The 27,859-nt window shown below is 42.1% G+C and overlaps 1 protein-coding gene across 3 annotated transcripts; it reads right to left on the reverse strand.

Moving 5' to 3' along the window:
- Positions 1-26,983, reverse strand: rbm33a (RNA binding motif protein 33a). Of its 3 annotated transcripts, none has more exons than XM_019271637.2 (19): positions 26,768-26,983; positions 22,593-22,665; positions 21,968-22,016; positions 21,506-21,579; positions 21,034-21,358; positions 18,987-19,151; positions 18,000-18,165; positions 17,640-17,854; positions 16,092-16,425; positions 14,373-14,434; positions 11,642-11,771; positions 10,851-11,218; positions 10,045-10,308; positions 9,530-9,814; positions 8,260-9,030; positions 6,351-6,527; positions 5,316-5,501; positions 4,886-4,974; positions 1-4,686 (listed from the first exon to the last, which is right to left on the reverse strand). In XM_019271637.2, exons 1-19 carry the CDS (start codon positions 26,784-26,786, stop codon positions 4,638-4,640), a joined length of 3,801 nt encoding a protein of 1,266 aa, XP_019127182.2. In that variant the 5' UTR covers positions 26,787-26,983; the 3' UTR covers positions 1-4,637. The 3 variants fall into 3 exon arrangements, with proteins under 3 accessions (XP_019127182.2, XP_019127184.2, XP_019127181.2); XM_019271639.2 differs by having other exon boundaries at positions 10,863-11,218; positions 16,092-16,428; XM_019271636.2 differs by having other exon boundaries at positions 16,092-16,428.
- Between the last annotated feature and the right edge of the window lie 876 nt (positions 26,984-27,859).

Raw genomic sequence — 27,859 nt, forward strand, 5'->3', positions numbered from 1 at the left:
TTTTGGTGATGTGGTGACACCTGTCATGACTGGTGGTCACATCAGGTGTGTTTTCATAAGACACATCTCTACAGTAAAGCATCTGTCCAACTACAACCTCAAACAGCCCAATGCGTTTTAAACCATGGGCACCCAAAGTGTCGGACCATGCCAATGGTTTGGCATGCTTTCACTCAACCTGTTTGTACCTCTCATGCAATCAATACTTCTATTTTTAAAGACTTTTGCACTAATGATTATAACCACAGATTTAAGCCATGGATTTCATCAAGGCAAAAAAGCCCAAAAAACCCTGTAGGTCATTTTTCAACACTCAACGCTCTTTGCTGGTACAAAAATTATTCCATCTGGTATATTAAAAATGTAAATAAACCAGCTACAACTATTAACTGAACCAAACAAAGACAAAAACTGGAGATGACATACTATATCTTCTTGGTTGTTAAGCACTTAGAGAAAGAGGTTAATAAATAAACTTTCGGTCTGGTGATGTATTATTTACAACATGCAACAAATGAATTATTTTTCATACCAGCCTGATTTAAAAAAAAAAAAAAGCCTTTAAGAAATCAGGAAACGTCTTCAATACAGTAGCAAGTGGTTTCAAATGACCTGCTGGGTTTTTCCAAAGTTAACGTTAAATTGTTACATTAGAGGGACAAACTAGAAACTACCCAACTAAAATTTCAGATGTTGGAACTTTAAGCATCTAAACTTATAAACAAGGAACCAATATCGTCATCTGCTTTTCATGCAACAATAAAAAACTGATAGTTCAATGTGATGGATTACAGATCTTAAGCAAATTTATTTTCATATAGTGCTAGCATGAACTTAAACCAACAGCTGCCTTTCAGTTGGGGAATCTTGTAGTTATAATTTGTAAAGTGGGCAGCGGTAAATTATAACACATCTCTAACCCAATTTGTTGATTTGCTAAAACATGCTAAACCCTTGGTATGGTCCTTTAACGTTACTTTTGGGGGCTAGAAATCACAGCAGCGACAGCTGGAAACACTTGCTCTGTTCAAGTGGACGTGATCTGAGGAAAAACAAAGAAATAAATGATTATTTCAGCTACTAGCAGCACCCCTGATCGCCAAACAAACCTGTTGAGGAAAAAAGTTGTAAGTTAGTGTTATGTAGAACCCGACAGTGTTGTGTATTTGACCCAAAGCTTGTATAAACATTCTTATAGCAGCCATAATGAAGGTCTCTTATGCAAGCACAAGAAAGCCTCATAGACATGTCACAGATGAGCTTACTTAAATAGCTAAATATCCTACTGCAACCATGAGGTGATGCAATTGGAAAAACATCCTGCTTGTTAAGTAGCCTACAGTAATTCAAGTTGTAATAGAGCACCATTATTTTGAGAAATAGAACAGCATATCTTAACGTTCAAAAGGTACATATATGTACGAAATACTTAAAATTAAGGTACAGATAGATCCAATATGAATCTGTTCTGTTATTACAAGACCAAATGTCTTATACCGATATAACTACACTGGCATAGCCGATACTTTTTTCAAATCCACAGGATTTACCACAGCACTAAAAGTCAAGTGTAACCCACAACATAAAAGACATTAAATACACATTGTTAGGCAACAAAAAGCTCTACATCATTTCAACTAAAAACAAAAGGAATAAAAACATAAAGAAGTCAGTTTAGAACAACTGTACAACATACAAAAAGACTTGAAACCACGCAACCTCAAGTTTTACAAGAAGTAAGAAGATATCAAGAGTTTAGACATTTTCAGACACCGCATTTGTCCCAATACGTTTGATACTTAGAGCATATTAAGAATCTCGTCACCTTTACTGGCAAGAATCGTGCATGTGTAGATTATTTGGATTGAGGATTATTGAGTTATTTCAAGTAATGACTATTTCTAAAAAGGGAAATACCACTAAATTTATTGATTTGACTTACACATGCAGTAAATGACAGAGGCCAATAAATACTTGTGAATAAACTTTCTCAAGTCTTTAAACCAGATAACCAAGAACTTAATCTGTGATGTCATCCAGATGCACAGCCAGGATCGGATTTACTAAGTAATTAAAGAGACTGAATGTCTAAATATCAGCCATTCAAATTTTCTTTGTATAAAAGCTTAATCCAACCAACAAAATCCAGTAAAATCATTAAAATGCTGCTACATTTACTTATTGCTTTACCTCTAGCTTGGCAGGGCTGTACGGAGCTGAACATTAGTATGACATCACAGTTAAATGGGAAGGACAAAAATTCTCACGTTTCTGGTTATGAAGCAAATAATTTCAATGCCAAAATTCAGTGGCATCCCCCTAAATCTATATGAGGTAGTACTTCTTGCCATACAAGGTGTTTAAAAAAGTTTTTTCAAGTGTATGTGATATGTTGCAAGTTGAATACCCAGGAACTTACACAATACGAAAGTAAAAATGAATAAAATGCAGCACAAATAAGAAAGATCATTCATTGTAAAGGCACCAGACACATGGACATCACACAAAACCACACATCTTTGGGCTAAAGTTTAACCGGCTTCACATACCCGCAAGCTCACGGTATATTGGCCATGTTTTTATTTTCTTGTTATCCCTTAAACTTTTTGTCAAATGTCTTATAAACAGAAATGTGGTCCAGTCATTCTTCATTTTGGCTCTAAATTAGAAACAAAACACTTGTAAAATGATTTATGTCTGGACACGTCGGTATATCCTTACATATAAAAAATGTTTAACTTGATACAACATATGTAAAGAATAACGCAAAAAAAAGTTAACAGGATAAATATTGGGAGAAAGTTCTGGTCTACTTATGTACATGATTACTACATGGATAAAGGTTGCCCCCTCCGCTTCTTTTGTCAAATTCCTGCGAATGATGTACACGACGTTCACTTCTGAACTGCAGTCATTGGTAGATACAGGTAATGATGTTTGAATATTTAAAAGAACTGCTTTCAATCAACAAACTTTAAACCCAGAGTAGACAAAAATGTTGTGTGATGAAGAAAGGAATAATTGAATTATGGAAAAAGTAACTCAACCTAAATTGGTATATTTACATTAATAACTAATGTCTAGTGAAGTTAAAGAGCCAGACCAGAGAAATTAAATATTTAAAGAATTTAAAGTTTTCAATGATGTGGCAGCACTCCCCAAACAAGGGCACATGCTCAAAGTAAAATAAAGTGAAGCATTAGAGATTGCTTTTTCACACCTCAGTATGTATCTATATGTAGTATGATAACTATATGTTTAAGAGCCCAGCATTTACAGAGGATATCTTTATTATAATAGGGGTAATTTAATTTATGGGGCAAAGTATTACCTCCTCCGGGTATGCAGTGAAGTGATAAGGCACCAAATAATTTAGCTGATAGTCTCGCAGATTCTGATCCGAGTGGAGTAAAACCAAATGAATATATCCTTGCAAAAATGTACATAATGTGTATTTGAATTTATACGCAGTTTTCTCCGATCATACACGTATACGATCAATATTGTATCCCCAGTAGTATGCGTTTCAATTGTAATCATAAAAAATCTCAAGAAGAACTTACATACGCATTCCCTCAACGCACACTCCGCTCATTTGGAAACCTACCTACTCCATAATCACTCATACAACTAAAAAAAGACATCGAAGAGGCATCAAGGATTATTCCAAAATGTATGCCCGTTAACAGTTAAAAGACCTAATAACAGTTTAACAAGGAGCAACGCCAAATGGCCAAAGTGACTAACTTAAGCAAGTTATCTGAACAATCCGTCCCACAAGCAGCACTGAAACTAAAAAAAAAAAAAGTAGCACCACAACATCTACACAAGAGTCACATTTACAAGTCCCAAAACCACTGGGAATTTAGAAAAAAAAATGTTACATCCAATGCCAATTTGGCCCCAGTCACTGCTACATGTCGAATGTTTAAAATCAAACCAACGTGCCTGTATGCAAGTTCTCCACTAGGTAGTGCCATTCACCCAAAAACTACTTGGAGACTCATCTGTACCTGAAAGCGGACTCCAGTTGGGGGGGGAGAAAAAAAAAATGAAGCACCATTAGTGATGAAATACTGCCATCTACAGTTGGGGAGAAACACTGCTACTGAATGTAAACAGGCTGGCCACAGTCTGCCACAACTACTCAATGCGTCCGAACCAAAACACACAAGCCACAAATAATAAAAAAATGCTATTACTATGAAGTGATCGCATAAGAATCACAAAGGTTAAGTGTTTTAATAATGAATAGAATTGAGGAGGGGAGCAACCATTATCCCATGATAAGTTCTACGTGTATAAGTGTCCGTGTAAGACGCTCTAAACATTCTTCACAAACGACATCAAAGTAGGATAAACTGTCCAGTGTCTCTCCGGTGCCATTTTACAACAATGGACTATTGGTAGACAAAGTCAAACAATGGCCAGAGTAGTCTTTATGTTCACTGTTCCAAGTAGACGGGAGATGAGCGATGCTTCTGTGCAGAGACGTCGATGGTGGGTGTGTGTGACGCCCACCCCCCAAAAGGGCAGAAGAAATATTCCTACGCCAGGTTGGAGCTGTGCACGAGAGGGTTCCCGCGTTGGGAGAAAGTGACTTCTTGTTACGGGACTCCCTCGCTCTTTTGTGCTCCTCATCCATCAATCAGCGACACATCAATGTGGGACAAATCAATCATGTGCCTGCGTAGCAATTGTGATAATAATGTTTGAACCATTGCTCCACGGGGCAAAGACACTAATGAATGTTGTGCTGCGTGCAATCTGCTCAGCAGCTAAATATCCATCACATTGGCAACAAGTAAATGCAACCAACCACAGTATATTACTATTTTAATTGGTGTATATTAAGGTGACTATAAGAGGAAGGAATACTGATTACCTATGGAAGCTCATTTGAAAACTTGCTGCATGCTGGGCACTGGAAAATTTGGCGACTGCTTTCCTCTGCTGCGGCATCATTTTGAACATCTGCAACACACGGAAATCATAAGTACAAATTGAGTGCTACTAGTATCTCCCCTTATCCACCAGAGGGAGTGAGGGTGGTGGACGGATATTGATTAATTCGTTCACTGTCTCTACCTACCTAATCACTACGACAGAGGGCGCTATTGGATCACACTAAGAACATTTCATTACTGCTACTCTGGTGGGTGTAAGTATTGTTATAATGTTAGTAAATATCTGTGTTCTCCTCATGAGGTCGTAGCTTAAAAATAGACATAGTTACATATGGCATTAGTTACAACTTTAACTTCTTGTTAAACTTGTTAGACTCTACAGGGTTTACAAACATTAAATGTACCTACCTCGATGGGGCCAATGGACCTGAGAAGGTTCTTCAGTTGAACGTCCGTCGTGGATGAGGAGAGGCCCTCTATGGAAACGGTACAGCATTCGCTCTCTGCCGCTCTTTGGCTCTGTCTGGTGGACACCGGACGACCTCGACCCATCTGACCACCCCCTCTAGCTCGGCCCCGGCCCGACACGACAACCTACGCCAACGGCAGGTGTGAGAAAGATTGCCCACGTGAGGTACGAAGAATAAATATATATGTAATACGGGGAAAGGGTCGCGAAAACAGTGACTGAACCTTTCACTGCTTAAACAGGCATGTTGATGTTTTAATCCTGCATTCAGCCGTGTGAGAGGAGCTATACCGTTTCTGAGCACAAAGGAAGATTTAAAAAAAAAAAAAAAACGCTATGTGTTTTCCTCTCGCACCTCTCAGACACATGATTGACTTATCATATTTCTACATAGAACATCAATGTCAGAACATGATGCATGTGGCATGGCATATCTTCATTTGAGCTTTGAGAGGGAGAGATATGTTTCTTCAGCTGCAGAGGAAGAGGAGGTGGAGGAGGGAGAGACCCCCAAAAAAAGAGGAGAGGAGGTAGAGTGAATATGTGTGTGTGTGTGTGTGTGTTGGGGGCGGGGGAGCATAAAGGGAGAGGGAGCCATGCAAGCGTTATGGTGACTGCCTTACCCTGTCAGCGTCAGTGAGTATGGTAACTGTGACAGCAGCCTGGTGGTGACAGGCGTGCAGAGAGGCCAGGGGACCTTGTGTAGCCCCCCGTGTTACACTGCTTTCAGCTTGTCAATACTCCTGCACCTGGCATACTGTCCTGTCTTATTACCACTACTGCTCGATTGGTATGTCTGCTGAATGCCAGGGTATCGCCAGCGGCACAGGACAACTTTACAGGAGACATTTCAGCTTCCTTTATTTCAGAACTGCCATTACCCAACAGTCTGCTCTATTAATATATAGCTTTTAGGTGAGATGGTTGCTGGTGTCCAAAGCGCAGAAGAAGGTGAGTGCTCATTTGTGACATACCCTGTTTTGCTGTGGGTTGCCCATGCCCCCTCGGCTAGCCTGCGGTGTTTCGCCTGGTCCTTGTTGCTGCTGTCCTGTCATGGTGACCTTCCTTTGGACGGCCTGGTTGACCGGGGTTGCGGACCAGGTGTCTTGCTCCTGCGCCGGGCCGTCGGTGACTGCGGGTCCCTTTGCACTCTGGATGGGGATGATGGTGGACACACACTGATTTAGCACCTCACACAAAATCCAAGCTTTTTTTTAAAAAAAAAAACTCACATTAAGCATTTAGGCCGTGTGTTTGTGGACAAGAGGGAGAAATGCAAGGCCAACATGTACAAAGTAAACAGAAAATGTGCCAGCATCGGAGCTGGATCCTTATCAGACATGCTGTGGGGAATAAAGATCACCCTAACAAGGTGATGGTCTCATTATCAAATAAAGTCACAGCTCAAACTCTGTTGACATGCGGCGAGGAATTGAAGGTCGTCTCTTCCCCCGACTCAGCGGAGAGATGTGACAGATCAATACAGGGGAAGAAAAGAGGCGATATCTCTGACCTGTCCCCAGTTGAGAGTAAATGGATTAATCCCTCCTATAGAAATCACAGCTCCTGATTGCACCCATCAAATGCTAAGCTGCATTACACTGGAACGACAGCAACTCGATGTGTACCCCCCCATCCCCCTTTACACCCCCCCTCCTCCTCCCCAGCTTTTGTGTCTTGCGCTGCTTTGTATTATCCCTGATGAAAATATAATTTGCCTCTTATCTGTGTGCCTAAGCCATACAAATCCAAATCCTCAAAAGTGGCAACTTTCTTACACAGGTATTATGTCCCACTCCCCTCCCCTTCAACCAAGAAAGATTAATTACAAGGGTCTTGGATTGGCATCCTTTTGTTGCCTCACACCTGAGAGATGGGTTGATGGAAAAGAAAAGAAAAAAGCAACCCAGGGATGACAGAGAGGAAGAGAGAGAGCAAGGGGGGAAAAAAAAGAGAGGAGAGGAGATAACATTGTCAAACGCCCGTTGATGACAGCAGAACAATGTGGAAGAGGGAGCATCTAGACAATCTTCTTTTCACCACAGCTATAGGCCTTAGCTGTTTCTTTCCGTTTCCACCTCACATCCCCCCCTTTTTATTTTTTTTTCCTCCAAGATGCAGTACATCAGATAGCTCTGCGCAGGTTTCCATTAACGCACTGACACCCAGTTATCTTCATCTGCAGCCAGCCTGCGATTTTTTGGCTCTGCGGCTTGATCCTCTGGGATGGAGACGGAAAGCGGCTTATTTCAAATACTATCACATCCCACCAACACGTCTCATCAGTGACAAGTCTCAATGTTTAACATGCACGTCTTTGTGGTTTTTCAATAAAGATTAATGCGTAATTAAGGCCACGGCAGTAACTTATCAAGTGAGTATAAAATAGTCGGCAGTGGTAATTCTGGACTTTGTTGGTGTTACTGTCATTCTTGTTTTACTCTCTCCAAAGGCCTCTATCTTTAAAAGAATACTCTTCTGCCCTTAAAAAGAGGATATCAACCTTTAAGAGCAGTGATGAGGTGTCCCCAACTCTACAGATAAATGTCATACTGCTCTCTTTAATGCCTACAGCCTTTCTGTGTTCTAAAAGGTAAATTGTGCGTAAAGGCGTTGTGGCTTAAATACCAGTTCGGAAAGCTTAAGAGAGGAAACTCTTAACAGATCAATTTTGCCAAAATGACACAGACATCACCTTGTCATTCCCATAGGTTAGATATCTTTTAGATTACAAAATAGACAGCGTGAGGGCAATCGGTGGCATTTTATTTCAAAACTGTCATCGTTTCCCTTGTGGACGACATCTGTTGAGGGGGATCAAATAAATGTCGGACGGAAACACAAAAGAAGATTGTTTAATAAAAAATGAAACTGCACGCTCACCACTCCTGAAAGTTTGACGACTCTGACTTTTTGCGGCACCGGCTGCCCTTCGCAACCAGAGTTCTTCCGCTGCATCACAGTTCTTTTAGCCCCGGGTTTGGGTCCTTGTGTCTGAGCCTGGCCAGGGCCCGCGGAAGGAGTTACAGGTATGTTCTTTGGAGGGCCCTGATTGGACTGAACCTGACCACCAGGCCTGTTCACGTTCTGCAGAGCACTGTTCCTCCGCTGTTGTAGCATCTGCTGCTGATTTTGTTGGGGCGGTTTCCATTGCTGGTCTGGACCAGGCCCGGGGTTCTGTTGCTGCTGGGTGTTGCCTTTTACCATCTGCAGGCGTGTCTTGACGTTGGGACGTGGTGTAGGGGTCTGAGCACTGCTGTTGGGAGGGATGGGGGTGCCTTGATTGGGAGTCTTCAATGATTGATTTAATGGTTGCGGTGTTCTCTGAGGGAACTGTCTCTGCTGTTGGGGCTGTAGTGGTTGCGGCTGTTGTTTTTGTTCCTGCTGCTGTGGAGGAGGAGGATGTGGTGGTGTTGGTTGTTGTTGTTGTACAGGGTGTGGCATTTGCTGATTTTGTTGTGTGGGTTGAATCTGTGGAGGAGCTGGGTTTTGGCTTGTAGTGTGGGAATTGAGCCTGTCCAGCAGCTCCTTCTTTCTGACACCAGCCTGCATCTGCCTTCGCATCTCCTTTCTCTTCAGGATCTCCTCTCTCAGGCGCTTCTGCTCCTCAATCTTCAGCCGGTACTGCCGTGTCTCCTCATCCTCATCAGGGTTCTGTGGCAAAAAAAAAAAAAAAAACACAAACTGACAATATCACTGCCTGTCTACAGTTGCTGGAAGGAGAGCCATGAACCACTGTGTCTTATTTGAACCGTATTACTTGGCCTGACAGATGTAATCACAGGCAAAACCCAAGAGAAAAATGTAATAGTATTGATCTGTTCTATCCAACTGAACGAGACTGCTGTCATTAACAACCTTATGATTGGGCTTTTAATAAGTGGGAGTCCTTCTCTGCACACTAATAAGCTTCGCTGCGCTTACAATTTCTGGGACATTGAATATAGCTAAGCTTCGCTGCGCTTACAATTTCTGGGACATTGAATATAGCAGGAAAAAAATCCTCCGTTTACAAGAACATTTCAATATTTAAAAAAAATACTGAAACCTAAAAAAAATAATAATACTCTTATCTTATTATAAATAATCATTAATCCAGCAAATTTAATGTTTTTTTTATTCCTTTGTTTTATTCCACAACTGTCAAACTGACCTGTGGTGCCGTGCTGGACTGTGTGCTTGGGATTTCCTTGCGAACCACTGTCCTGCCGTCGGGCCCAGCGTGCGATTCATTCTTGGCAGCGACTTGGCCTCTCCCTCTGCCACCGGCAGGCACCAGCTGAGCGTTCTGCCCGGGACGCACCCCCTGTGTTGCCTTGGCAACAGGCCTAACGTTGGCGGCGGGGCGGGTACTGTTCATGTTTGCGTTGCCAGGTGCTACAGGGAGCTCACGTAGGTTGCTGTTGCGTTGTTGCATTTGCTTGGAGAGAGGTGTGTTCTGTAGAGAGAGAGAGAGGGCAACATAAATTAACAACCAATGTTTACAATAAATCTGATCTTAATATACATTTAACTAGTTTTATACATTCCCCATGTGATATTTTTGTTTGAGGAAAGTGCCGACAGAATAATGTAGAGTAATTGGCACAATGATAAAATATGGACCCCGTTTGACCAGTTTCATCAGTCTTAGAAGAAAATAGTTGAGCAAATATGGTAATCTCTCACCATCCTCTGCCTGTTGGACATATTTCGCTGTTGGGGGTTCTGAGGGCGGGGAGTCATCTGCCTGGGGCTACCGTGCGCCTGATGTTGGTGGAAGGGATTCTGGCCATGGTGCATCATGGGGCGAGGCTCGTTGACATTTATTTGCTGATGCTGATGATGGGGTAACTCCTGCCTGTGATGTTGCTGGTGCTGGTGCATGGGCTGATGGGATGGCATGGGGTCGTGGTGCGGAAGCTGGGAGACGGGAGGGCCGTGCATTAAGCCCTGAAATATCAGTGAAAGATGACAAACCACAACAAGAACAGTGTTACTTTTTAAGAGGGCTAATCTCGAAACTGAATCAAGCATTTCCTGCATAGAATTAATCTTCATCTGGTCCTCAAGTATCTAGTAGTAGTACAACAATGGGGATTCAATCACTAGAGGGAGCTCTTGTCTATGTCTCATGACAAGATGCAGAGGTGCCAGACAGACATGAGTCTTTTTCTTTAACACTTCAGAAGCCGTGAATATGATAACTAGTCTAGTTTATTCATGTGTACAGTCTAGTCTAGCCTTTGCCACAGTAATTTTAGTTATTTAGAGCAAACACAACAAAAACCAATACATTCATGGCAGAGAAAGCATGTGAATTGTTTGCCAGGCTCCGTTACAAGAATTGTCAGAGGTAAGAAAGAGAAAACACAACATACTCAGGTCAAATTACTATAGTGAGCAGGCACATAATAAGAATTTCATAATAATTTTAGAAGAACCGCACATGGACACAAATACACAAACATGTATTGGTTATAAAAATCACTTACTCTTAGTCGTACCTGCATCCCAAACTGGACTTGCGGAGGGGGAAAAAGGTTCCCCTGTTGGCCAAACGGCTGACGAGGGCCCATGAAGGGTCTGGGCTGGTTAGGGGGGCCGCCTTGTTGATCCAAGCCGACCATCCCCTGATGACCTTGGTGGGGAGGGAGGTTGGGTCTTGGGGGTTCTCTGGGAAAAAGTCCTAGCGGACCCTGGCTGGGCTGGTTGAAGGCTGGTCTTGGTGGGCCGAAGCCCATGTGGCCCTGGCCAGGCATCTGCTGCTGGTGGTGCAGGTTGTGGCTGTTGTTCATCAGAGGGCTGGGGCCCTGGTGATCAAACATGTGCTGCCCTGGAAACCTTGTTGACTCTGTGCGCTCTGTGCCCACACGAGGAAAACCAAACAGCAGCAGCACAACAGAGATGTCAGTTTTTTTTTTGCCTTGTGAGCCAATTTCAATACATCAGTTAACTCCCTCTCCAGATGTATAGTGTTACGGCGAGGGAAACAAAAACAGACAACTCTATCAAGGTGAAAGGGTAAACAACCAAGTGGGCTCTATTTATTCCTGCATTAACACTGTGAATGTAACAAATCTGAAATATAGATGTTTAATGCAGTTTCCAAAGCTCATTCAGATGTATATATATACACATGCATTTAACATGAGTGCTGCTAATAGAGCAGCAGCAGCAAGCTAGCAGCGTACCCTGTAGGTATACCGCCAGAGGTGATGTCGAATAGGATTAAGTATGCTAAGAGAGCTTTGTAACCCTCGTGCAGGCTCGGTGCGGGACTCACCTCCCATAAAGAGGGGCTCTCTGTCTTGGGGGCCTTGAGGTGGCTGGTTTCTAAAGGGCTCCATGTGATGAGGGGGCCGCTGGGGCTGACCAAAATTACCAGACATGTGCTGCTGGAAGTCTCCCGGTCCCTAGGAAAACACAAAACTCATGAATTATAGGCCATACTGGGAACTCAATAATCACAAACAAATTAAACTAATGAAAAATGGGAATTTGTTGTGGAACATTGCATCGGGCATGGGGTGCTTGTAATTGAAGGGCTAGGATCATTAAAAAGACGCAGAATCTTCAGCTGTAAACATCAATATGCATGCCAATATTAAAGGAACCCTTCAGCCTGAATTTGTGAGCAAACCTGCATTAATGCTACTTGGGGCATTGTTGATAAACCTTCTAAAAGCCTGTTTCTATCAAGGAAAGGTATTTCAGGAGGGGATAAGTGCCCTCACCTTTGTTTCAACCACTTCGACAGCTTTCTACTTATTGCCTGCACGTTACTCCCCATCTATCTTCCAAGGAAAACTAGATAACAACCCTTTAATCCCTCCTTGGAATTCGAATCCACCTCATAACTGTCTCCTTCATTCTTTCAAACTTCCATCTCTGTTGAAAAATTAACCTGCTATTCAACACATGGCACTTCCACAAATGGACTGCCTGCCTCCTCCAAGCCTATTGTAAATTACTTAAGATGCTATCAAGGCTTAATCCATCTTTATTCCACTGCTGCGTGGCGGTATTTAGTGAGGAGAGGTGTTAGAAAGCTAGAAGGCCAAGAGTCCCAAAAAAAACTTGCTTAACAGAAAGTTAATCAAAGGGGCTTACAAAGACAGGGCATCACAATGGGGGCGCAATCAGACTGTTCTAAAAGGTCAGATAGGCAGGTTTGCACAATGAGGACTCTGGTGTCCATGTAATACCTCTGAAATAACAGCTCATCCTCTCGCTTTTAATCCTTGATAAACAGGCTGCAGGCTGCTCAATATGTAACTGATGTGAGGATAGTTCTCAGCAGTGAGGGGATAACCAAGACATAGATAATGGAGAGAGGCCAAATGTCAAAGTATTTAATAAAGAACAGAAATTTGGGTATAAAGAGATGTTTTGGTTCTGGGCTTCATGTTAACTTCTTACAGCTAATATCAATAAAGACTGCAGGCACTGGTGCGTACTCTTTGTTTTCTGGATTAAGTGCTCTTCACAAGAGAGTTAAGAAGCTTCCAACTGCTACCAAGGAAGAATTTTATTATCAAAAGACACTTCTACTTTTAATTTTTTTTAATTGAGATATTCTACCAAGTCCTTCACAAGATAGAATAAATAAATATATATTTAAAAAAATGTTTTTAAAAGTGTCAATTTATAGAAATGACAGCACCGTACGGACCACAAATTCATCATGGCATCTTTATTTCGTGATCAAACTGAATGTCATTATCTAAACGGACGAAATATTCTAATAACTTTAATTGGCGCGGAGATTAATATTTCAAGACCAGCCTGCACCAGGAAAAAAAATGTAATGCAGTAATACTAGAGGCTATGACCCCCATTCGCCTGGTCTTTTAACAATTAAATTTGATGGGATGATAATGTATGATAATCATGAGTAATCAGGTGCCCACTGGTAAATGGAATGTTGCCGGCTGGTATGTCACCTGCATTTCAAATTGTGTCCTTGGCAACGGTAGCCTAAACGCGATTGACAGCTGGGGAATCTAACACTATGCTGTTCATCAGCCCAGTTGTCTGCATACCCTTCCAACCCCACCTTCTACTGTCTGATAAGAGCCAAAACAGCTTCCTTCTACTGTGCACAATCACAGACCTCGGGGAGCAGGAACTACACGTTACTGATATTGAAGGTTGGAAAAGTGGTAAATAAAAACAATTTTATTTATTTTTTTTGGACAAAGATTGACCTCAATGTGAAAGCCTGGCTCGTTTGGCAGCAGGGTTGTAAAATCCACATGAATGCAATTGGACGCAGCTATTTTCCAATAGCTAGTTTGCATAAATCCATACAAAATGCACTTTCCAGGAAGATGTCAGTCAATCCCAACACCACCTGATGCCTGGGCATCATTAACTCGGAGAACAGAGTAACTTAAGGCACTTTGGCTGACTTGCTGCGGGAGCCATTCCCCTCAATACAGTAATTACTTTAAAGGCATTTCCGTCATCTCTTGGACGGGTTCTTTGTGAGTGAAATAAAGGACCTTTTCTTACAGGAAATCACTGACTTAAGACCCCCTTTCTCCGACGTGAAATTCAGCCTACGGAATACACGGTGCAAGAGGCTCACCCCGGGCCCCATCAAACCACCATGTTTCATTAATTCAAATACCGTTCAAAAAAGGTCTCCGTGCCTTTGGGACACAAACTTCTGGAAAGTGAATTTTAACTGGCAGTATATCCTGGTTTCACAATTCCATTATGTACCAAGATGGCTAGTCTGAGCCCCAGCCCATCCATGAAGAGTTGCTAAATAAGTCCCGCCACTGAAGCCCCGACCTCCAAATGTCTACTGCCTAAAGCCCCTATCACGCATTTCCAGTTGTGCAGCCAGACTCGTATCAGTGTTTACAGATTTGCGTTAACAGTATTTGGCCAGGGCAGGCGGTCTAATTGCCGTGATGATATTGCCCTCACAAAAAAGGGACGCTAACCGTGTGGAGAGGGAGAAAAAGTGAGGCGAAAGGGGAGGGAGAGGAGCAGCTGCTACTCACAGGGAACCTCTGAGGACCCACAGCAGGTCTGGGCTGGCTCTGAGCAGGAGGCATCAAGGGCACTGCAATGAGGTAGAGAGGGGGAGTGAGAGAGAGGAAGAGAAAGAGGGGTGGAGGGAGGAGGGGGAGGAAAATGAAAATCAGGGGCAGTAGGCAGAGAGAGAGGGTGGTGATGGAAGAAAAGGAGGAGCCCATTAGACATCTCTATGCTAAAGGCAGTTACACAGACATACATGTTACATTTTATATCAGAGCTGCTGCTCACATCTTCACACATCTGGGTACGGACCAGGAAAGGAAGGAAACATTAGACACATGAGAATAATATGCTAAATACAAGAAATAAGAATAAATAAAGACATTTGCTGTTTGACAACATTTGGACCAATGTCAATTCAATAAATATACTGCTGGCTTCAAAATAAGAGAGACTGTAATTGTATGTCAACATCTACAGCTGGAAAACATTCAAGTGGAATCTTTCACTTAAATAAATATATAAGAAACAAACAGACAGACACATGCACACACACACACACACACTTAATCATAACCACAGGCAATCCCCGATTTTCCAGAACACGTCTTCTTCTCAGGAGCAAAACTCAAACCCCACGCACACTTGCACAGTGACACACACACACACACACACTAACATGCTTTGCTAACAAAATTTCAATCTTGGCCTGGACAGACAGGCCAGATAAACCCATCTCAGGGAATGAAATGGTGATGGCGCCAGAAGAAAAATGAAGGATAAACCCATTACTGGCTGAGAGAGCTATTCACTTGTCATTCAACCAAACAACTAAATGACATTCTAATCCAGACACCTTTCGGGACAGTGTAAGGATAACTGCCAGCCATGATGGTGCATCATGCACCCTAACTGAGCGTCTTACCGTTTAACTAGCAATTTTGGATGAAGTGGAAATTATGATTTTGAGGATTTAGAATTTTTAAAAACAAAAATATTAATTGCATTTTTTTTTCCGCTTTGTGCAGCAGCGTCCTTGAACCTTGGTGTGTGATTTGGGACAGCAGCACAGCACTAGCACTGTCCGTCCACCAGCCAAATGCTGGTAAAATATTCAAGTGGCTGGTAGATTTGTCTCACTCAGCAGCCAGAAAACCAAGTCGTAATCTATTAGGTAGCTGCGGAAATTTGAACATTCGCTAGCCATTTGGCCAGTGGACAGAATAATTAATTTTGCACCCTGGGACTGTCACAGCAACGCTGCACAACACAAAGGCTTACTCATACGGGGCTGCAACTTATGCTTAATATCATTCACGATTAATCTGTTCATCATTTTTTTTTATTGGTTGTTTGGCCCATAACATGCAAGAACTCTGAAGACTCAAAACAATTAATTGATTGAAATATTTGGCAATTAATTTAATAGTCAATACCTAAAATCGTTGCTTTATAAATGATGTGCTTGTGCGTCTCACATTTTGCCTTTGCAGAGGTCATCATGTGGTTTAAACTCAGTCCTCTGATTTGCTGAGGCAGCTTGTGTGTAATTAGGAGAACTTAGTTTGATTCAATAGACTTTCTTGCTAATGCACAGGTAGCTGTTATAATTTATGAATGAAATTTCTTAATCATAATTGAATAACTATTAACTGTGCAGCACTGTAGTCACCCCAGGAAAACATTGGAAATGGGGAGAAGTTAAATTAAAAAAAGCACATGAGTGATTGTGATTAGCCTACCTTGTACAGAGGATGACGTTGGCCCTCTGAAATGGGGGTTAATGTGGATGTTTTTGGGCTGCGGAGGCTGCTGCTGCTGCTGCTGCTGCTGGTGATGCTGGGGGAAGTTGGGAGGTGGGGAGCTCATCATCCGTGGTGGCGGCTCCATCTGGGGCCGCAGCGGCGGGGAGCGGTGAGTCATGTGCGGGGGGATGAGGGGCTGAAGGGGCTGCTGGGTCAGCGGGCGCCCGTGCTCCTGGAAGGGAGGAGGTCCTCTTGGACGTGAAGGGTGGTGCTGCTGGGACTGCAGTTGTTGCTGATGAAGCTGATGAGGAGGAGGCATTCGGGAGGATGGCTGCTAATTGGAAAGAGATGGGGGAAAGGAGAGGAGGCGAAAAAAAACAAAACAACCTGTCAAAACATATTTTGATATCACTGCTCGCAGCCGTGCGATGACACCGACAAGTCAATTCACCAGCAAGAGTGAAGGTGGTGTTCTAACGCATTTTAATGTAAAGCTCCTTGAAGATTAAAAGTGAGCTACAGCCACTAAGAAGAAACAAAACCCAACACCATCAGTCAGCTGCCTGCCAGCATTGGAATATACGAGCCAGGGATGCATCAAATAATAACAATAATTATATCGTCACGAGACGTTTCAAATAGATCCTTGATAATTGGCCGTTTGAGCTACCAAACAAACAAACAAACAAACAAATATGCCAGTGACCAAATTAGTCAAGTGGTTAAACAGACAGTATGTTGTAAAATGCACGTGCTCATTAACAGCAGTCAGCAGAATGTTTGTGGTGTTGCCATGTCGTCAGTGTTTTGAATTTTACAGCCCATTATCATTAAATTCTAAATAAATAATGATAATAACGGAGAGCTGGAGTGAAATGTCACACAGCCTTGAGAACAATCGCTTCACATAATGACATATTGGTACTTTAAAAACCACGTACTATAGCACAATGCAGCTTCTTTCAGTGATCAAATCAAAAATAACATAACTGCTTTTAAGCCTACGATTAACAGGGAGTGATTATAGTAACGACTAGTCCCGGCCCAGTTTTAAAATCTGATAACTGTGCAACTGAAAATCATCACCACTCTTCTCTTCTTTTGATTTAGGTTACATGTTTGAAGTGACTCTTCTCCCACCCTAACCTTCAAAAGGTGTTGTATGAAGTGACGAGCCATGTAAATCAAAGGATTAAATGCTTAAATGCTCAGAGTGATATCTAATAATAAAAGCCCACAGGAAACTTAATCCTGGGCAAAGAACACATTTAATTCGGTGTAATACTTTCTAAATGGACTACTGCCAAATCATTTGCTATAATCCATATATCAACACTGATACAGGGGAGCAGAGTGTTTTGACTGTTATCATGCGTAGCTTTGGAGGTATTGGATAGTAAGCGAACAAAACAAACGTTATAACTGTAACAAGAAGATAAAAAGGAGTGATTTCAGATCATCTTATCCAGCAAAGAAGAGTGTAACCAAATAGATATTCCCTTTAAAAAGTTGTTCAGGTAAGTGGATGACTGTACACTGGCTTACCTGCATGCCCATGTTTCCCATCAGGGGGATCCTGTGGTCATTCATTCTTCCTCTGTTTCCTCCTCTAAAATCCATCATTCCAAAAGGCGGGAAACCTCCTCTTCCCCTGCCTCCTCGGCCTCCTCCTCTGCCTCGGCCTCCGTAACGGTTTTGTCTCTTTTGCCGTTCTTGTTCCTCAAACTCCATCAGATCCTGTTTGGCCTTCTCAGACAGTTCTGATGACAGGCGGAACAGGAAAACAGCAGTTGTACATTAACAGCTCAGAGTTATGTAAACCTCCGCAGTGTAGAGGAGCGATGTAAGGTCAGAAAATATCTGAGGATTCAAGGTTAAATTATGTCCAGCAGGAATGATTTGTACCTAGTGTTTCGGGGATATCTCTCCTTTTACTTGCATCAGCCAATCGCACAACAGCGCCATCCTTTCTCTCAGATTTGAAGCGTATGCGACCAGACTCTTCGTCTTCCTCATCCTCCTCATCGGATTCGTCTTTCGTTTCTTCTTCAGGCACAGCTTCATTTTCAACCTGAGGACAAAAAAAACAAACATTGTAACTCTCGTCTAATTTTACAATGGGAATAATTGTATGGAAATTTGGGTTAGAGGTGACACTTTGCTTGTGTTTAAATTCATCATGGTGTACTCTTGTCTCGAGCTGACACAATCAACATTAGTTGATCGAAAGCGGCAACAATTTTCATAATCAATATACAGTTTAACATTTTTAAGCAAAGATTCTAAAAAGATGTGCCTCCAGCTTCTAAAATTTCAATATTTGCTGACTTTTTTAGTTTTATGATATTATGACGGACCTTTTGGGAATTGTAAAGACAAAAGTATTAACCGATTAAATCGTAAAAAGACCGTTCAAGAGACTGTTAGAATAATCGCTCAATATCAATCTTTAACCTTCTGCACAAATAAAACAAAAAAACTACCAAATTATTATTTAAAACTTAACTTAAAAGAACCAGTGTGTAGTGTTTAGTGGCATCTAGTGGTATAGTCACTGATTACAACCCCCTTGCTTCACTCCTTCCTAGTCTGAAGGAGAAACTAGGGTGACTGTGTATTTATTCACTCATGGAAACATAGTTATGAATATCATATTGCATTTCTGCCATGTTCTGTATATGGAGCCCCATGAATCTAAATCACTGAATGCTTTGAACGCGTCAGCACCACAAACGTGTGTGTTGTATGTATATGTATGACGAAGAATAAAAAGGATGAATCAATGGTTAACTATCAGCTCGCTCTGAGCTGGCCTGCAGCAGATTCTGAAAAGAAAACGTTAATACACAACAGCAAAAAGCGTAAAGTCTTGTGTGGAGGGTCTCGGCATACCTCCTCTGTGTCAAAGCCCTGAGAGCCTTCGGCGGCGTCTTCTTCCTCCTCTTCCTGCTGCTCTTCTCTCCCTACTGCCTCCTCCTCCCCCTCGGGGGCCTCCTCCTGTTGGACTCCATGTTCATCCACAGGCTGATCGCCATAAGAGGTTTGATATTCATCATCCTGTGGATGGATCACACGGATAATGTGTATTGATTAATAAAGTGGTAACAACGCTTGGATAAGAATCAGCAACGGAGGATTGTATTTCAGCCACTGTGGACAAACAATCAGCGTTTCTGTTGAAAATAAAACATTTATGGTAAATAGATGTACGGCAAATATATATAAGCATAAGAGATACATGGATGACTTCAACTGACATCCAAGAGCAATTTTTATGACGTGAACGTACATAAAAATGGAAGTACATCTCACTTTAATAGCTAAAATAAACAAAAGCGGACTAATTGATGATGGTACACTTTTGAATATTTGCAATTTAAGAAAAAGAGACAAAAATCACGCAGTGCATAAAAGGCAAACATTAAAATGTCACGGAGAGGATTTTGGGGAGACCCCATGTAACACCACCCCTCCTTCTCCTCCCAACACAAATTACCATAACAGTAGGAGCCAGGCTTCATTACTATTCCTGACAGCATTTGAAATTCAATGAGATGTAAATGTTTGACATGATATACAGAAATGCAGGCGCAGATAAAAAACACTCCTCCCCAGTTCAGTGATGGTGAAAATATCATTGACTGATTCCGCGCAAATCACTCCCGTTATTGGCCGCGGTGTAAGTTCACGACTCCGTGCCAGAAACATCGCGCAGACGTAAACATTCTGCGAGATGACAAATCAGTTTTTACTACTACACACAAAAAAAAATTCAAACCATGATGCAAATGTTTCATATAAGCCAAACAGCCAGCTCCTACTACCGGAATAGGAGTTGCGATCCATCCTATCTGCATAACACCCTCTAACAAAAACTCATTGCTAAATAAGGTCAGACTGTAGGTCACACCAGGGTGTTTGGTGTTGCGCTCCATTAACCTGCCAAACAGCAGCACATATTAATGCAGAAAAGAAAAGAGAAGGGAAAAAAAAAAAAACACTCAGCAAACCAGATGGATGGACAGGCTGCCCCAAGGGAACACAACAGCTTAATCCTTTAAACTGTTCCACAGAGTACTCAGTGAATACCGTGGCAAGCAAAATGTCAAGGCCAGGCAGTTTATTGACCTTGTAAACAGTTATTACACATAATACAAAAAACACATCTGCAGATATTTCCCCCAAAATAGGCATCCACTTGTGCTGCACACCCTCAGTAAGAAGGTCAACATCTTATCTTTGTTTGGAGAAAGGAGGCAGGCTAATATATCTCTGTCAGGTGTCAAATACCATCACACCTTGGTAAATGGACCATAACGGACATTTGCACATGGATCTGGTCTTATCTTTGATCCTCTTAGTCCCGGCTAAGAGGGAAGGGAAACGAATAAAGGGGAAACTCGCATCAATCATTAGAAAACTGTATGGGGTGTCCTCAGGAAGGTCAATAATCTTTTCACCTGCATGAGACTTTATCAGATCCAGTCTAAAGCCCGAGATAAAAGCCCCCCACATTAACCTCCGCCAATTGGCAGCACATCTACCCGACACAAAGCAGCTTCTTACTCCCCCAAAGATACAGGCCCCAAGGTCACAATGGCACGGGGATTTGGAGGCGACAGCAGAGCATTACCTCGTGCCAAACAAGCTGTCAACACAAACTTTGTCAGCAAGATGGAGAAATTAACTGGCAGGAAGCGATAATGAATCTAATCCTCCCCCTGCCTAAAAACGCCAACCAACATCTCCTTCGCCTGAATAGATTTTCAATCCTGACTGTCCTCTTACAGAGACAAGAAATCTGACATTATCTCTGGGTGACAATAGAGTGAGACAGAAAAGGGAGTGGGAGGACGAGTGTGTGTGTGTGTGTGTGTGTGTGTGTGTGTGTGTGTATCTGCAGGCTTTTACATGTGAGTAAGCAAACGTGAGAACTCACTTGAAATTCACCATCTATGGGCTCATTGATTTGGATGTCTAGCACTTCATCCTGGTAGCCATCGTCACCCTCAGCCTGCTCTCCAATGTAATCCATTTGGTCTTCAGGCATCTCGGCGTTGTCATCCTGGCTGTATCCCTCTGTGTACTCTTCCCCCTCTTGCTGGTACCCCTCCTCCTCCTCCTCCTGCTCCACATCCCCTTCTTCGCAGCCCTCTGCGCCCAGGTTTACAATGTCATCTGTGAAGTCCGCTTCCTGCAAGTTGCCCTGCTGGTCATAGGATGCGCCCAAGCTGTACGTGGCATTGAAGCTCACATCCTGACCGCTGAAAAACAAACAAAACATTGGGACGTTGCAGAAAACAAACATGGGGTATGATTGTAAAACATGCTAAATCTGAGCTTAACTTTGTCGGCTTTACAAGGAAAGGTGTTACAAAGTTGAACACATGGCACTTTTGTGATTAGTGTACCTCATATTAACATCTTCATCATCACTTTGTAGAAGGTCGTCGTTCAGCTCCTCGTCCGACACTTCTGAGGGATTCTGAAGCAAACATACAGTAATGTTACGGCGTGCTCTTTTAAAATAACATTCTGCTCTTCCTCAGTTGTTTGCCTGTGTGTATGGTGTGGGGGCAGGGGACCACCTCCAACCCCAAAGGATGCTCTATTCCCATGTGGTGAAGGCAATCTGGGCAGGTCAACACAGTTCCTTTTTGTCCAACGTACTTCCTCCTGGTTCATATCAACACTTCCCCCTGTGGAGGAGCCACCTGCTACAAGTCAACCACTCACTTCTATTTTATAAAATCGTCTACCAACCGCAACACCCCGATGTTTTGGATGTTATTTTCCATTTCCTGCTTGTAAGCAGAGAACCCACACTGAGTGTTTGAGTATAAAATCAAAGTAAACAAAGCAGTGAGACTTACCTTTTTACCCGACAGCCAATCCTCCTCCAACAACTCTTCTTCTAAATCACTTTTAAATAGGAAAAAAGAAAAATCAATAACAGGTTAGTCAAGTCATAATACTCACAAATGAGTCCTTATTGTTTTTATTATTGTTGGTCTCTTCTTAGAATCTGACACATTGAACACATTGAAATAAGAAGTTGTTTATTTAGGGTAATTCTTCACGATATTCATAATTCAGAACCATGAGACACTTCTTTAATTATTTTATTCAGCACGAATAAAGTTTCACTGTGTGTGCCAGGTCGTCTCAACCTTTATTAAAACACATATTGACAATCAATAACCTTAAAACTGACGTATGAATTCATAATTTAAGCCTGAAGGTGTAAATTTCACAACAGGCATATTTTTGTGACCTTACAAATATTATTAAAAAAATTGTAGTTGTTATGAATACAGATAAATTGAAGGACAACGTGTTTCTTTATGGAATATATTCTTCTACTCTCTCTGCTAAACACAACATTCAAACAAAGTTGTTGTTTTGTCAGGAACCCGTCTTGAATTAGACTATCGTAGCAGTTTGTAAATGACAGACACTACAGCACTCTCCCTGTGGAGACATGAGGAGATAATTTACCTCTCTAGATCGTCATCTTCGCCTCTCCTCCTGCGTGACCGCTCAGCACCGGGTTTGTCATATTCATCAAAGTCTGCAATAAAAAAAAAGCAGTTTTGCTTAAAAGACTTCATCAGCTAATGCTGAAAATGTGCACCATCCTCATGAAGGACGACGGCAGTCAGGCACGATGGTGTAATGAAAACATATGTCAATCTGAATCAATAACTTGTGTGGCAAGTACACAAATGCCCCATGTACCAACAGCAGGGCACACAACAGAGACTGGTAAACACATCTTTCGGTGAAGCCTGTCAAGGCTAAACCCAAATAGAAATGTACTGTACCATTTATATATACTAACTTATGTCTCAACAAAAATCTGTTATTGCAGCACCTTCCACGCCTTCTGCTGCTGTGTGATCATCAACTGATAAACGTCAACAACAATAATTTAGCCTCATGAGCTCAATGTCTTCCCAATCTTGCCACCATACGATTTAGCACACTGGCTTTATCAAAAGGAGGAGAAGAAAAAAGGCAGCTTGGGCAAAGAGGAAGCCTTTATTTTCCAAAAGTCCCACAACGTGGAGGAAATATGGGAATAACAGAATGGTGACTTCACATATCCCCTAAAAAGAATGTCATAATCAGGCACGATGGTGGAAACAATGAAAACATTTACATCCAGGATGGGTCTGTCAATAACACTTAGATTAAAGTTGGCCTTGTGAGCTCAGACCATTTGCAGTAGACAACACACAAACTGTACAATGGCAAACAAAGCCACTGTAAAAGTTTTGAAGCATTGAACCATTGTGTAACTTTTCTACCATAAACGATTCTTTTTAAATCAGATGAATGGTGCCTCTGTCACTCCCACACTCCTGTGAGAAGTATGACTTTACAACCCCTGGCTCTGTGAGGTCGCAGTGAAATTCTGTTTCTGTTCTCCACACAGCTTCATACCACACCAGGAGCATTTCAGAGCTTCTACCATGAGTAATTAGCGCAGACGTGCCCGGTGGGATTGGGCCACAAGTCACAAAGCACCGACTATTTTGCTTATTTTGGTAAAACTGGATCTTGATTTATGGAGAGAATGTTTCAGCTGCTCCGCCTTAACTCTCTCTGATTTACATTGTTTCTCATGGACAGTAAAGTAAACTGCCATGAACTATAGCTTTTATTAGCTTATGTTAGCTCAGTTTATTAGCCGGGCTGTTTGTACCACAGGCGTTTTGGGCCACCGGGAATAGGAGGTTTTCAGGCAAGGGGGAATACAAACTGGGAGCAGAGACAGTGTCATGCCAGAACCGGAGCTGGGCAAGCAGCTGATGTAACAGCAGCCTCTGTGGACATGATGTCAGAGATGAAAAGAGGATGTTGATGGAGGAAGCCAAAGCCTTATTCACACTGGAACGTAAGCGCCGCCGAACGGCTGCGCTGTGGTCACCGGAGCTGATCGCTGCCACTCTAATCAATGAAACTATTCCCACCGGGCACGCTGTGGATCGTCTCAGCAGCGACTCTCCGCGATGCAGCGCTATCATTCCGTAGCACTTTTATTTTTGATGCGAGCTGCTAAACCGTGTGAATCTCAACAGAGCAGATTGCACCAGACAGGAAATCCGACACAGAATCACTTTATTACACTTCCGCCCCCTTTCAAAATAAAACAACACACAGCTCATGTAGCCTATCACGACTTCACATCAATATTACGTCAGCAGTCAATCGATCACAGGGTCTCAACATGAACGATGAGACGAATTGTTGAAGTGGAACAACACACAATAATTTATGACACAACAGATCCTTTTTAAAATCTCTTCCACATCGGAGAAGCAAAGTCCGCTGTTTGTTGTCATTTTCTTTATACACAGTTTATCGCGGGGTCTCGCGTACATTCAGGATTCTTGCATGATCTCGTGTGAATACGGCTGGCTGGCTCGTTACGCTGCCGCCAAGCGCCCGGTGGGGATTGATGCCTTACGTCCCCGGTGTGAATCCCCAGTAAGAAGAAAACAAGAGAGTGATCAATGAAGAGGCTGTCAGACAAGTGACCACCACGTTGGTGAGAGCTTGGTAAAATAAAAAGCTGAAAGACAGACAATTTTTTTTGTGACTGTCTACGTGCACAGACGTGACGGAGTTCAGGTTTATCAGGTTAATATCAAAATGTGTCTGAACGTTTTTTAAGATAAGGTTGTGGATGTGGCTACATTAAATACATTAAAGTCTACAGCCTTTCCTCTTACATTTCAGTCTCTGCAGCTTGCAGCTCTCAAATCTCTCAAAAGCGTACTCAGACATAACATGCTGATGAAGCTGCCCGTTACAAAAACAGCCACGAAATGCAGACAGACTTCTGCTGCATGATTTTGAAAAAAGAAAAAAAAAAAAAAAAACATTTGGCAGCCCGCAGCTGAAGCTTCCCACACTTCATTTTGCACCAGTCAGCTGTTTAACGACAGCACAAGCAGTACTCACGAACACAAATATCATGCCAAGTTCTTTGCTTTCAGGTGATCAGTAAAGTTGTTAATCACAAAACAATGCATCAAAATACTAGCTGCATGAAGACACAACCATAACTATCTCGTCTGCTAGTTGTTATGTTTGAAATTCAAAAGGTCGTGTTGCCATTTATTGTTAGTTTTCACCTGCATTTTATGTCATTCAACTATTCAGCTATGACATTGATTCAATTGCATTAACCTGTTTTTATTTGTTGTATTCTTGTAATTTGATACTTTTAACCTGTTTTTATTTGTTGTATTCTTGTAATTTGATACTTTCACGGTTCTTTTTGTTCGTTTCTGTTATTTGCTGTCTACTCTCATTTATTGTACGGTGTCCTTGGGTGACAGAAAGGCGCCTATAGAATAAAATGTATTATTATTATTATATTTAACTGAGGAGGTCTCCCTGAACACACTATTAGATGTCTCATTTAGGGGAAGAGCTTTTAACTCCACACTAGTGATGAGCAATGAGGCCTGGTCCGTGTATTTCATCACCTATTATATTATTACCTGTATCATTGTCACTTTCTTTGCAATATTTCTTACACTATGGTCACTTTACATTACAATACTCTTTTTGTACATCATGCCACTTTTATCCTCAGTACTTGTCTGGTTTGAAGGTTGATTGGTTTCGTGTTATAGATATTTTTTTGTCTGTTTATTGTGTTTTTTTTTTTGCCTTTTCTACTTTTTTCTAAGTCTGTAGTGTATGCTACACTTTCCTCTGCTGCTGTAACAAGTAGATTTCCCCGCGGTGGGATGAATAAAGTATATTTAATCTAATATTTACCTGAGGAGGACTCCCTGAACACACTATTAGATGTCTCATATGAGGCCTGGTGCATGTATTTCAAAAGTCACTTTGTACAGTCTGACAATAACACCGCGTAAACTGCGTCACATGCTGCTGTCCCTTATACACAGTGCAGTCCCAAACCCTTGAAGGACCAAGACCATGAAATGAAACAAACACCACTGTGGTGTTATGACTAACAGTGAGGGCAGATGAAGCCGAAGAAACTGCGTGTTCGTCCCAAACAATTGTCGTAGCATAGCCGCTAATCCTGCGGTGGCGGCGGCTACGTTAGCACCAAATTAGCTGCCCTTAAAGGAGCCGTTACTCACTTTAAACATCACGTTAATCACCGCAACACTTCAACAGACACTCAAACAGGCAAACAAGGACCCCAGTGATGACATTATATTCAATTAAGTTATTAAAATGATTAAACATTTGTACAGCAGTTAGGTACAAGCTAGGCTAGGCTAGGTGGGAGCTAACTAGCTAAGTTGTTTACGATGTTTAAAGACTTTTTTTTTAAGCAACCTCAAGTTGGAGATTTGGACTTTTAATTAATTTTAATAAAATCTTACGTTAGCCAGCGACTTGGCCCGTGATTTATAGCTTTCTTAGCATGTGGCTAATATCATTCAACCGTTGATGCTAATCATGCTAAGCTATATATCAGCTCGATAGCATCGCTGCTAAGCTACTGCAAGTGTCCGCTTGAGCTAATCACTGTTTACAGTGTCAATCACGTCGATTATTGATTGTTTGTTTAAAAGGTAACTACAGCTGAAGTCCACCTACTGTGTTGGCCTAGCGTCAGTGTAGCCGCGTGTTAGCTCCCTTTAGCTTCACTCGACAAAAGCCGCTGTACTCACCCTGCGCGTCGGCTGACATGGTGCAAGGCGCGTCCCGCTTCAAGAGTCTGACTGCAAAACCGGAGAGCGCATTTAATCTTCAGTATTTCACCATAGTGACGGTATAAAAACTTGAAACTTGACAGCAGCAGCTTTCCTACGCGGCGATCATTTCACCGTCCACGAACAGGGGGAGCACAAACATGGCAGAGCTGCGTGTTTGCAGCGATGATGCATTGTGGGAGGGAGGCAGCAGCAGCAGCAGCAGCTCCCCCGACCGGTTTGCTGCACAAAAAGCTGCCTGACACGTCAGGTAAACAACATTATGGATATGACGTGCATCTCCCCTCCATAACTGCATGCAGTCTATTAGAAGCTATACAGTTACTGTTTCACTCTTTGTTTTATTTTGCACATGCAGCACAGGGGCTCATAGACAATGCAATGGAGTGCCCTGCGGTGCCTTGCTCAAGGGCACCAAGGCAGTGCCCAGGAGGTGAACCGGCACCTCTCCAGCTACCAGTCCACCTTCCATATTTTTGGATTTTTGTCCACCCTCCAGTTCCCAAGCCAAGTCCCTATGGACTGAGCTACTGCCTCCCCCAATATACAGTTGATTCAGTGAACACATGCCTCATTAATTCATCAAGAATCTCACATCTATAGATGACTCCTTTTATAAATATATATCTTTACAATAAATTCACATTCACCTGCCTAACAAAAACTAACAACTACTCTGTGCTCCTTTACACCTTTCTCAGCTTATGTCCTCCTCTGTAAGTCGCTTTGGATAAAAGCGTCTGCTAAATGCAATGTAATGTAATGTAACATGTAGGTTATGAATATATATCAATATAAGTTTCTTTCTTAACACCTCAAGGCTGAATTGGGAGCACAGTATTCTTCTTTACATACAGTAAAGATGTTTTCTTTATGATATATTATATATATGATATCTTTAGATGGACAGAATAGACACTGCATTGTCATCCATCTATTACATTTTTCCTTTATTTGCTTTAAAGGGGTATTAAATTATACTTAGGTTACGTAAACACCATATTCTTCTGATCACAAGATATTCAGGTCATGCCAATAAAACACAGATTC

Source organism: Larimichthys crocea, chromosome XXIII (genome assembly GCF_000972845.2).
Source record: "Larimichthys crocea isolate SSNF chromosome XXIII, L_crocea_2.0, whole genome shotgun sequence".
Lineage (NCBI taxonomy): Eukaryota > Metazoa > Chordata > Actinopteri > Sciaenidae > Larimichthys > Larimichthys crocea.

Excerpts from the sequence above, each read along its gene's own strand:
- rbm33a (XM_019271636.2), bottom strand. Across the intron at positions 11,219-11,641 it reads AGAGCCCCTCTTTATGGGAG|AGCGCACAGAGTCAACAAGG; the intron begins GTGAGTCCCGCA and ends GTGTGGGCACAG. Across the intron at positions 6,528-8,259 it reads TCGTCAAACTTTCAGGAGTG|AGTGCAAAGGGACCCGCAGT; the intron begins GTGAGCGTGCAG and ends ATCCCCATCCAG.